The sequence below is a fragment of the Neovison vison genome, chromosome X (genome assembly GCF_020171115.1).
Source record: "Neovison vison isolate M4711 chromosome X, ASM_NN_V1, whole genome shotgun sequence".
NCBI classification, from domain to species: domain Eukaryota; kingdom Metazoa; phylum Chordata; class Mammalia; order Carnivora; family Mustelidae; genus Neogale; species Neogale vison.
Genome location: NC_058105.1, coordinates 89434148 through 89445480, shown reverse-complemented (window position 1 = coordinate 89445480; position 11333 = coordinate 89434148). Strand labels below are relative to the sequence as shown.

General features: G+C 55.0%; 1 protein-coding gene across 3 annotated transcripts; it reads left to right on the top strand.

Moving 5' to 3' along the window:
* The first annotated feature begins 1906 nt into the window (after positions 1-1906).
* WDR13 (WD repeat domain 13) lies at positions 1907-8770 on the top strand. 3 transcript variants are annotated; one of them, XM_044235071.1, is made up of 10 exons: positions 1907-2072; positions 2402-2497; positions 3175-3415; positions 4250-4359; positions 4471-4601; positions 5150-5457; positions 6272-6452; positions 6549-6690; positions 8057-8175; positions 8507-8770. In XM_044235071.1, exons 2-10 carry the CDS (start codon positions 2457-2459, stop codon positions 8689-8691), a joined length of 1458 nt encoding a protein of 485 aa, XP_044091006.1. In that variant the 5' UTR covers positions 1907-2072; positions 2402-2456; the 3' UTR covers positions 8692-8770. The 3 variants fall into 3 exon arrangements, with proteins under 3 accessions (XP_044091006.1, XP_044091004.1, XP_044091005.1); XM_044235069.1 differs by having other exon boundaries at positions 1908-2072; positions 2418-2497; XM_044235070.1 differs by lacking the exon at positions 1907-2072 and having other exon boundaries at positions 2112-2497.
* The last annotated feature ends 2563 nt before the right edge of the window (positions 8771-11333 follow it).

Below are 11333 nucleotides of genomic sequence, written 5' to 3'. Positions count from 1 at the left end.
GCGCCATCCAGGGAGGGTTAAGGTGTGAATGAGAAAGAAGTTGGTCATAGCATCCTTTATGGCAAGAAAAATACTTGAAAATAAACCCAATGCTGGTCTCAAATAGGAGACCAGTTCAATAAAATGTCACCCTTGAACTCCCTGGGCTTCGGTGTTCCTCATTTGTAAAATGGAGATAGTAAGGAGACCCAGAACATTCAGTTATTAGTATTAACTGGATTAATACATGTAGCTCACCATGTGACCAGCATATTAGCCAATAAATGTTAGTGGTTACATGTTTGTGCAGTGAAACAGTTTATTCTTTAGCAACCATCAAATAGAAGGTATTTAAAAAGACACACATAGGGGCACCTTCACTGTTAAATGTCTGCTTTCAGCTGGAGTCATGATTCTGGGATCGAACCCTGGGATCAGGCTCTCTGCTCAGCAGGGAGCCTACTTCTCCCTCTTCCTATGCCTGCTGCTCCCCCTGCTTGTGCATGCACTCTTTCTCTCTCTCTCTCTCTCTGTCAAATTAATAAATACAACCTTTTAAAAAAATTTTAAAAGACACCCACAGCTTAGTTACATGGACAAAGGAGGTGCTCTGTTGATCCAAAACAGAGTGGTCCATTTTTGTTAGAACACACAAAGTGCAATTCGTGTTTTGGATGTGTCTCCTAATTTCTTTTTTTTTTTTTAAGATTTTATTTATTTATTTGACAGACGGAGATCACAAGTAGGCAGAGAAGCAGGCAGAGGGAGAGGAAAAGAAGTAGGCTCCCTGCTGAGCAGAGAGCCTGATGCGGGCTCCATCCCAGGACCCTGGGATCAGGACCTGAGCCCAAGGCAGAGGGTTTAATCCACTGAGCCACCCAGGCGCACTGGGTCTCCTTATTTCAAGTGGCTTTAAAACTGTTCAGATTAGGGACACCGGGTGGCTCAGTCAGTTAAGCGTCTGCCTTTGGCACAGGTCATGATCCCAGGGTCCTGGGATAGGGTCCCACATCCTGCTCCTTGCTTAGCAGGGAGCTTGCTCCTCCCTCCGCCTACAGCTCCCCCTGCCTGTGTATGTGCGCGCCCTCTCGATCTCTGACAAATAAGATTTTAAAAAACTGTTTAGATGTATGTTATAAAAAGTAGTGTGAAAAATAAAAGTTTTGAGAATTGTGGCAGTTAGTGGATGTTAAGATCCAATGGGAAGCTACTAGATTTTGTATTTCAATTTTTTAAGTTCTTTTAATCCTGACCACATTAAGATGAATAGAGGGGCACCTGGCTGGCTCATTTGGTAGATCATGCAACTGCTGATCTCAGTGAAGTAAATTTGAGCCCCATGTTGGATGTAGATTACTTAAAAAAAAAAAAGATAAACAGTTAAGAGTTGCAACTTCCTGTTGAAATAAGGATGGTTCAGATAACTTCTTGGGATCCAAAGCCTGTTGTGCCTACTTAAATGTTTTCTGCCTTTGGAGACTCAGGCCCAGACCAAGATTCCTGGGATCATCCAACTCCACCCCACACACACCCCCACCACAGAACAGACTACTTTCATCCTAGGGTTGTCTGGATGCTCATCAATCACTTTAAGAACTGGAGAACAGCCTAGGAACCTCTGCATGTTTGATTACTTTTGATGGTATAACAAGTGATCAGCAGTAGTGATGGGGGTCCCTCCCATGCTTCAAATCTTGCTTAGCCAAGATTATGCTGTTTATTCCATGGTTTCAAAAGAAAGTAGTACTTCTAATTTGGGGGGAGTGATTCGCATACTCGACCGTCTCTCCGGCCCCTGGTCGATATTCTTGTGTATACAAAAAATGCCATTAGGGATTGGGGGTGGGTGGGTAGAACTTAAGGGGTGGAGCCTCCATCCAGTACCGGAAGCTACTGTCCCAAAGCGCGCTTGCGTGGTTCTCCCACGCCCTGGGAAAGATTCCTATCCATTCGCTCTGGGCTTGGCAGCTCTTCCTGGCAGTAGGCGGCCATCTTGCTGGAGCCTGAGAGAGGGAGCCGAGAGACAGAAGGAAAGGGCGACACTGGTCTCAGGGCCGCCCCGGGGGCCTCAAGAGCCGGAGGCAGCTCCGGAGGTGGTCTCTGATCCCCGGCTCTGCTCTTGAACCTGAGAAGGGAAGGCGGAGGGCGGCGGGGGATGGGGAATGCCAAGAAGGATTGCTAGATAGGAGGGGCGTCGCTATGGTGACCGGGGAGGGGCGGGATCAGATCTGAATCGCTGTTGTGAGTCTTCCGGGAACTGCCCGGGAAGGGCAAAGCCGGGCAGGGCTGGGGTGATGACCATGCTAGCTGCCGGGTGGTATTTCGCGACGTCCCGGCGTCGAGGGACTTGTTGTCTACGGCAAAGATCGTCTGACAGAAGGGGCGGAACTAAATCCCTTCACTTGAAACTTTGACATTCCAGGCCCTTTGTCCTGCAGGCTCCCGCGGGCGGACACGCCAGAAGAGGAGGCCGGGGAATGGCCGCGGTGTGGCAGCAGGTCTTAGCAGTAGACGCGAGGTGAGGCGTGGGGTCGAAGCCCATGGGAGCGGAAGTTACTGTGGTGCATGCGCAATGGCGATAAGTAAGGCTGGGCGGAGAACTGGTTTTATGCGGCTGCGTGGGCATGCCGGAGGTGAGCATGCGCAGTAGCAGGGTGTGGGGGCGTGTATGGCTGGCAAGAGGGTCGAAAAGAGCATGCGGGGAAAAACGCAGCCAGATCTGGGCATGCGCAAAGAGGCTGTGCTGTCAGAGCCTTTGGAAGGGGATGATGGAGCTCAGGCTGGTGACATCCTATTCCCCACCATTGCCCCCCCGCAGCCTTCTCTTACCATCATCACTTCCCCAATCTGACCCCATCACCATCCCATTCTGATTTCCACCATTGCCCACACTGACCCCCCCATCACCATGTCACCCTGACGCCTGCTATTGTCTACACTGACTCAGTCACCCCATACCAACTCCAGCAAAGCTGCAGACGGCCTCCATTGTCAGCACAGTGACCTCATCGCCATGCCTTTTATTACTGTAGATCCACTCTCATCACAGTACCAGAGGGACCCCCATCACCACTGCTGATCACTTGTCCTCCTGACCCCTCGCTGCCACACACCTCACTCTCTTTCCCTGTCCCCTGGGCTGATTGATTCCCTCTATCCTGTGCCTGCTGCCCGTCCTGCCTCCTGCCATCATAGGTACAACGCGTACCGCACACCAACGTTTCCACAGTTTCGGACACAGTACATCCGACGGCGCAGCCAGCTGCTGCGGGAGAATGCCAAGGCTGGGCACCCCCCAGCGCTGCGTCGGCAGTACCTGAGGCTGCGTGGGCAGCTGCTGGGCCAGCGATACGGGCCCCTCTCCGAGCCAGGCAGTGCCCGTGCCTATAGCAACAGCATCGTGCGCAGCAGCCGAACTACCCTAGACCGCATGGAGGTGAGCTCCTCCCCACACTGCCTGCCATGCACACCACCCCTGTCCATATGCATTCACTCAGCACACTTGTCGGGCACCTGCTCTGTGCAAGGCACTGTACCAGGCTCTTAGGAGAAGCAAAGGGCAGAAAGAGATAATAACGTGGGATGCCTGGGTAGCTCAGTTGGTTAAGCTGCTGCCTTCAGCTCAGGTCATGACCCCAGGGTCCTGGGATGGAGTCTCGCATCGGGCTTCTTGCTCGGTGGGGAGCCTGCTTCTCTCTCCGCCTCTGCCTGCTTGTGTGCTCTCTCTCTCTCTCTCTGACAAATAAATAAATAAAATCTTTTTTGAAAAAGATAACGTGATAACTCAATAAATGGACAACAGACAAGATGAACATATTGATAAATAGGAAATAAACAAGATAAATGGGTCAAGAGATATGCGAAGCCAGATAAATCAATAATTAACATGGCTTACTAAGATGGAAAAGTAAAGCAGGCTTGGGGGTAAAATGAGACTCCTGTGGGGAACAGAGGGGAGCTGTTTCTGATGGGGATGATCAGGAAAGCCCTCTCCGAGGAGGTGACAGTTGAGCTGAGGCTGGAATGAAGCAAGAGCTGGCTCTGAGTGGTTTTCAGGGGGAAAGTGTCCATTCTTTCCTCATAGAATATTTATTGAGTATCCACTCAGTGGGGAGCTAGTGCTGAGGCCACCCCGGTAGTACAGGCAGTGGTCATGGTGGTGGGTAGGGTGAGAAGGGATCTGGTTCTGGGTATATTTTGAAGACTCCAGACCTCACACGTTCTTGAGGACCATCTTCAAGATGTGCCCACCCTGACCTTCCGTTTGCAGGATTTTGAGGATGATCCTCGGGCCCTAGGGGCCCGTGGGCACCGCCGTTCCGTCAGCCGAGGCTCCTACCAGCTGCAGGCACAGATGAACCGTGCTGTCTATGAGGACAGGTATGCAAGGGGCAGTTATGAGCTGGGGCCTGTAAGGGGGAGAGGGACCATAGGGCCTGAATGCTAGCACCTACTTCATGTTAACCCCCCCCAACTCCTGTTGGGGCCCAGGCCCCCTGGCAGTGTGGTACCCACATCAGCAGCAGAAGCAAGCCGTGCCATGGCTGGGGACACATCACTGAGTGAGAACTACGCCTTTGCGGGCATGTACCATGTTTTCGACCAGCACGTGGATGAGGCAGGTAAGCCAGCAGGTACCGGGTCCCATCACCACTCATTTTCCCAAACTGGGACAGCTACTCAGTGCACCCCCTTCTGGAACTCAGAGTCTCTGGCCCACCTCCGAAGGAGGAGTTGCCATCCCTAAACCTCTCCCCAAGCCCACAAGCCCTCTGCAAAGTAAAGCGGCCCGCAAGATCTCAAGTACTTGGGCTATTCTAAAAGGGCCCGGCAGCTCAAAAGAGGACTTTGCAGAAGGCTTCCGGGGTCATGAGTTGCTTGGAAGAGTTTAGAGCCTTGGCTACAGAGAAATCCCCTCACAATGGGCAGCGCAGGCTTTGCAAACCGCCGAAACGTTGGTAACTGTAAAACACTGGCTAAAGTGTAGGGAGCTTTTGGCAGAGGGCCTTCTAGGGTTCCCACTCCCATTCTCAGCCAAGGAAAGCCTTTTGCAGAAGCCCCATGCTCAGCTCAGTGGGTTCCAGCCCCCAGTGCACACAGCAGAGCCTTTTATAAATGAAAGCGCCTGGCGAGTGTGCCGTGTCCCACCAGCGGCTTCTTGGCATTGCAGTCCCAAGGGTGCGCTTTGCCAATGATGACCGGCACCGCTTGGCCTGCTGCTCCCTGGACGGCAGCATCTCCCTGTGCCAGCTGGTGCCCGCCCCGCCCACAGTGCTCCGCGTGCTGCGGGGCCACACCCGCGGTGTCTCCGACTTCGCCTGGTCTCTCTCCAACGACATCCTCGTGTCCACCTCACTCGACGCTACCATGCGCATCTGGGCCTCTGAGGACGGCCGCTGCATCCGGGAGATTCCTGATCCGGACAGCGCCGAACTGCTCTGCTGCACCTTCCAGCCGGTCAACAACAACCTTACAGTGGTCAGGCTTCAGGGGGCCGCTCACCAAGGGTGGGGCAGCCGGGCCTGGAGAGCTGTCCCGGGGAGTCAGTATGGGTGTGGGGGGAGGGGGTTCCCCTCCAGTCCCTCATCACAGTTGTCCATGCGGTCGGACTCAGAGGGAAATAGGTCAGAACCGGGCCGCTGTGCTTGACATTGGGTTGGCTTGCTGTGACAGACACCAGGGGGGACCGGTCCGGAGCCAGAGTCCCGGCTCTGGTACCCCTCCGGTCCCATCAATAGCAGGGCCGCTCTTCTCCAGCCATGGGGGCCACTGGTTGGGGGGCAGGATGGCTAGTCGGAAGACTGGGCTCCTCCCAGTGGCACAGCTCCACTGCGGTCTCACCCCAGGACTGAGAGTCAGAGGGCAGGGAAAGGAAGTGAAAATCTGACCAGGCCCCGAGTGGCAGAGAGGGGACCCGCTGAGTGAGCCTGTTGCATTCTGGGGTTCCTTCAGCTGCAGCTCTGGCCCCAGTGTGGTCAAGTCTCTGGTGAGGACCAGTCAGGAGGCAGACCGGCTGTCCTTACCAGCCTGGGATGGCCCTGTGGTTTGCAATTCACAGGGTTGGGGGGCATGCTAAGGGGCAGCTGCCCATCCTGGTTAGATGGCAAGAGGGGCTGGCTCTGGCTCTGAAGGATCACAGACCTCGGTCACCTCCCAGTCTCCCCGCTGCTGCCGCCCCAGGGTTAGATTCCAGTAGGAACCAGCCAGTGCCATCGACAGCAGCTCTGTCGTGGTCAGACCCAAGGAGGGACGGGCTGAATGCAGTGTGTGGTGTGCTTGGTCTCCCCGACAGGTGGGGAATGCCAAGCACAACGTGCACGTCATGAACATCTCCACGGGCAAGAAAGTGAAGGGGGGCTCCAGCAAGCTGACAGGCCGGGTCCTCGCTCTGTCCTTCGATGCCCCTGGCCGGCTGCTCTGGGCAGGCGATGACCGTGGCAGTGTTTTCTCCTTCCTCTTCGACATGGCCACAGGTAGGCCAGCCCCAGGCCTGCATCTGGGGTATTCGGGCTGCCACCATCCCAGCACACAGCCTCTTACTTGTGCCCCCTCTCCCTCCGTCGTTCCAGGGAAGCTGACCAAAGCCAAGCGACTGGTGGTGCATGAGGGGAGCCCCGTGACCAGCATCTCCGCGCGCTCCTGGGTCAGCCGCGAGGCCCGGGACCCCTCGCTGCTCATCAACGCTTGCCTGAACAAGCTGCTGCTCTACAGGTGGGTCCTCCCCTTCCAGGCCGCCGGGAGAGGCGGGGCCTGCTGCCACCATCGGACTGGCGTGGCTAGGGCCTGAGAGCCTGTCTCCTCCATCAGGTTAATTTGAGTGAGCAGGGAAGTCAGGTCTCCTGACGATGATGCCGGCTGTCAGTGGGAAGAGTGGTGGCGGAAGTAGCTGGTGCTGACGGAGGGAGGGCTGCCACCAGGCCCTGGGGGAGTGCCTCATACCTAGCACTCCACTTAATCCTCAGAACAGCGCTGTGAGGAGGGGCCTGTGATCGTTCCCATTTCACAGATGAGCCGCCTGAGGCATAAAATAGGCTAGAGCCCTCTCAGAGCAGTGGCCTTTTCTTCCTTCCTCTTTCCCTCCCTCCGTTCCTTCCCTTTTTTTTCTCTTTTTCCTTTTTGGTGTTTTTGAGTGGAGGAATTTACTATTCCCGCTCACCTATGACACATTACCCAAACGCAGTTCTCAGCCTGGGCTGCACGCCAGAATGACCTGGAGGGCTTCACAGAATCATGGCCAGGCCCCACTCCAGGCCAGTGATTTCAGAAGCCCTGCGGCAGAACTGGGCGTGTTGGTGTACTGAAAAGCTCCTCCAGCAATGTCCAGCCAGGCCTGAAAGGCACCGCCCCGCAAGATGTTTCCTTTTGTACTCTTTTGTTTTTCTGCTTTTTAAAAAAAAAAAAAAAGAAATTCACACACGCACATAGTCGTATGTGTAATTCTTAATTTAGGCATACTCCCAAATGCAGGGCTCTTCCCCCCCATCCTCTCCCTTCCTTCCTCCCTCTTCTGCCATCTCGGCCAATGACTCTGTGTGCACCTTCCTGTTTTGTTCTCCCCTTGTAATCCGAGGCGGGTGTGTGCCCCCATTCCCCACTTTTCAGAGGGAGGGTCTTTTCATGGAAGCAGGCTCCTCCTCCATCCTCTCCCACATCTCGCGCTCCTCACCAGAGGATGCTTTTGGAACCCTGCAGTGCCTTTGGCTCATCCATTCTTTGGAATGGCCCCTTCGTTTCCCGCGGCATGGGGGGTGTCCAGTTTGGTGGGCCCTGTCCCCTCATTGTGCCCATCTTAACCACCAAGGTCTCTTAGAAAGAGAAGCCAGCGAACTGCGCTGCCTAGGCTCCCCATTTCCACCACCAGGTAGCTTCCCAGGTAGCTTCCAGACCCTCAAGAATGCACGTGCCAGCCCTGCTTGATAGGTTTACGCAGTCGCCTCAAAACCAGACCTCGTGAGCCTTGGAAAGAACTCGGGCCTGGGGGTGGGGACACAAACCATTGCCCACCACCCCCTCACCCCCTGTTCACTGCCGGCCAGAGCTGAGGCGACGCCCTGACCCACTGCCATCCTTCCCTCAGGGTGGTGGACAACGAGGGGACGCTGCAGCTGAAGAGAAGCTTCCCCATTGAGCAGAGCTCGCACCCTGTGCGCAGCATCTTCTGCCCCCTTATGTCCTTCCGCCAGGGGGCCTGCGTGGGTGAGTCCCGCAGAGTTCGGGGTGTCTGGGTGGCTTAGAGCGGGGCAGGGATGGACACCACGGCCCTCTGGTGCCCGGACTTTACGGGCCTTGAGAGCTCTCACCCCAGCAGCCTCCCGCGTTGAACAAAGACCCCCAAGAGTCCAGGAACCTCTCAACGTGAGACACAGTCTACCCCCCCCCAACCCCCAACAGCTCAGAGACCTCACACTCTGGACATGGGACTAAAACAGCCAGGTGACCCAGGTCCAGGGACTGTCCCTCCCAGGGCACCCTGCTGCCTCTGCCACCAACTCCCAATGCCACCCCCTCCTCCCCCTACCCTGGGCAGTGACCGGCAGTGAGGACATGTGTGTGCACTTCTTCGATGTGGAGCGGGCCGCCAAGGCTGCCGTCAACAAGCTTCAGGGCCACAGCGCCCCCGTGCTGGACGTGAGCTTCAACTGTGATGAGAGTCTGCTGGCTTCCAGCGACGCCAGCGGCATGGTCATCGTCTGGAGGCGGGAGCAGAAGTAGGTCCTGCCGGGTCACCTGCCCACCCATCTCCCACTCCAGCCTTGTGTTTGTAAATAAAGTTCCTGTGGTTGTGCCTGTGGCTGGCTCCCAGGTCTGCTGGGGTGGGGGGTGGGGGGTGGCTCTAGCACCCGAGCTGGCACAGGGTTCGCTCCCTTGCTCGCACCTTCAGGCATCAATTTCCTCACTTAGCAACCGGTCATTGAATGCCTCCCCGTCACGGGCCCCCCTGTAAGTGTTTGGCTCAGTCTGGCATTGGACAGACATGATTGAGCACCTGTTGGGTACCAGAACTGTTCTAGGCACTGAGGGGCGGTAGAGCCGTGCCCTCAACGGACAGAAGTGCCTGCCTTCGTGGGGCTCGTAATCAATGGCAGGTGGTGGGTAGGCAAAAATATATCATGGCCTGTGCTGGGACGGCAGGACATAAGGGCATAGGAGCAGAAGATTATACTGTTTTTGGTGCTGTGATGAGAGACAACGACATTCCTGGTAGTGAAATTGAAACAAAGACCCGAATGAAGTGAGAGAGAGCTGCGGGGTGGGGGAGAGAGGAAAGGCAGTGAGTGCAAAGGCACTGAGGCTGGAGTGTGCCAGAGGGCTCACTGAAGAGGCAGGTGTGGCTGGACCAGAGTATGGTAGGCGATGAAGTCAGACAGGCCTGATCCTGGAGAGCTCTGTGGCCAAAGTGAGGACTTGGGCTTTTCCTGAGTGAGAGGTGAGTCACCCGAATGAGCGGAGGAGGGATGCGATCCCATTTGGTTGGAAGAGGACCCCTCCAGGTACTGTGAAAAGAACAGACTTGGAGGGGGGTGCCGGGGTAGAAGCAGGGGGACTAGTCACAAGGCCTCACAGGAGTTGAGGTGAGCAGTGATGGGGACGCAAGTGGGGGAGCTGAGGTGGGGAATATTGGCTTCTGCCACAGGAATTTCATGTTGTTAGTCTGCAGGGCTCTGCTGGCCCTTCAGGAGGGCTGAGGCCTTCCAGCTCCCCTTCCCCCTCCCCAAGGCTCTTCCCCACAAACAGGGACCAGATGAGTTGAGGACATGGAGTACAAAACCCATGCAGAAGCAGCCATGGACCCTAAGCCTGAGCTGGTGGTTCCTGCTGATGGGGAGAGGGAATGGGGATTCTCTCTCCATCCCCAGAGGAACCCCAGACCACCCGTAGTTCCTTCCATGCTCACCCAGGGCCCAAATTCAAGGCCCAGAAGAGCTCAGAGTCTGTAAAGTGGTGTTCATGTTTGAGGGGACCTCCGAGTGAGGAGAGAAAGCTTAGGATATTAACAGGGGGCAAACGAACCAAAGGCCTTGTCAATGACCTCAGTCACCAGGAAATGTCAAAGTTGCCAGAGATGCCGAGGAGGCTTCTTGCTCCAGCTGCTCCCTTCCCTCCGGCTGCATAGGCTGCCATATCTAGATGCATCAGTAGGAGCTGGGCCTACAGTCTTGAGACCTCAGGGTCCATCCACAGAGCCACAGGCACCGAAACCCCACCCAACATTATCGAGCTACCAAACTAACACTAGCAGTCTTGTTGGAGGGGAAGAAGTCCCTGGTTTGTTGAAGCCACTGTTAATAACAGTGTGGTTAACTTGCAGGGGGAAGCATTTCTACGCGGTGCTTCCACCTTGACCTTATGGTAAATGGTGAGGAGGTAGGGACATCAGTGAGCTGAATGTTCATGACGCAGTTCATGCGTCTGTAGGCGTCAGAGGTCCCCCAGACCACCCAGACTCAAGATCTGCTGGGAGAACTCTTGGTCCCAGCCTATGGTTGCATGCACACCTTTTATTTCTTCCCGTAAAAAGACACAGAGCACAATTGGCAAAGGGAAATGGCGCCCCGGGGTGAACTCCAGGGCACACCAGGCACGAGCTCACAAGGGTCCTCTCCCAGTGAACTCAGGATGTGCTTAATTCCCCCCCTGTCACGCCACCTGACAACCAGAGAAACTCATTCTTAGAGGTTGAGTGCCCAGGGTTGCTTCTGGGGGGTGGTCACGGTGGGGGGGGTCCCTGCCTGGCATATACCCAACTCCAGACTGTCCTGGAAGAAAAGCAGGTGTTCAGCATAAACCAGAGTGTGCGTATGAACAGCTGAGGCACAGTGAGCCACTCTTCATTTAGAGAGGTGAGAACCCTGTTGAAAGACACTAAAGTTTCCAGGTGCCAGCCAAAGGCCATCCTTAAAGCAGGCCTTTCCCAGGAGAGAAGTTCAGGCCTGCTGTGTTAACTCTGCACACTGTGCAACACCAAAAAGGCACTCCATTTCAACCAAGGTCAGTGGACGGCCAAGATCACTTGGGGGAAGCTCATTTTTCTCTAGCACCTTCTTCTATATTTTTTTTTTTTTAAGATCTATTTATTTGAGAGGGAGAGAGTGAGAGAGAGCATGAGAGCTGAGGTCAGAGGGAGAAGCAGACTCCCCATGGAGTTGGGAGCCCGATGCAGGACTCGATCCCGGGACTCCAAGATCATGACCTGAGCCGAAGGCAGTTGCTTAACCAACTGAGCCACCCAGGCGCCCAAGCACCTTCTTACTTTCTTCACATTCTTCATGTTGTTTATTGAATCGGAATTCAAGATGGCTAATCATGGATATTGTTATACATGATTTGGGGGGTTTCTTTCCTGTGAAGCTTTG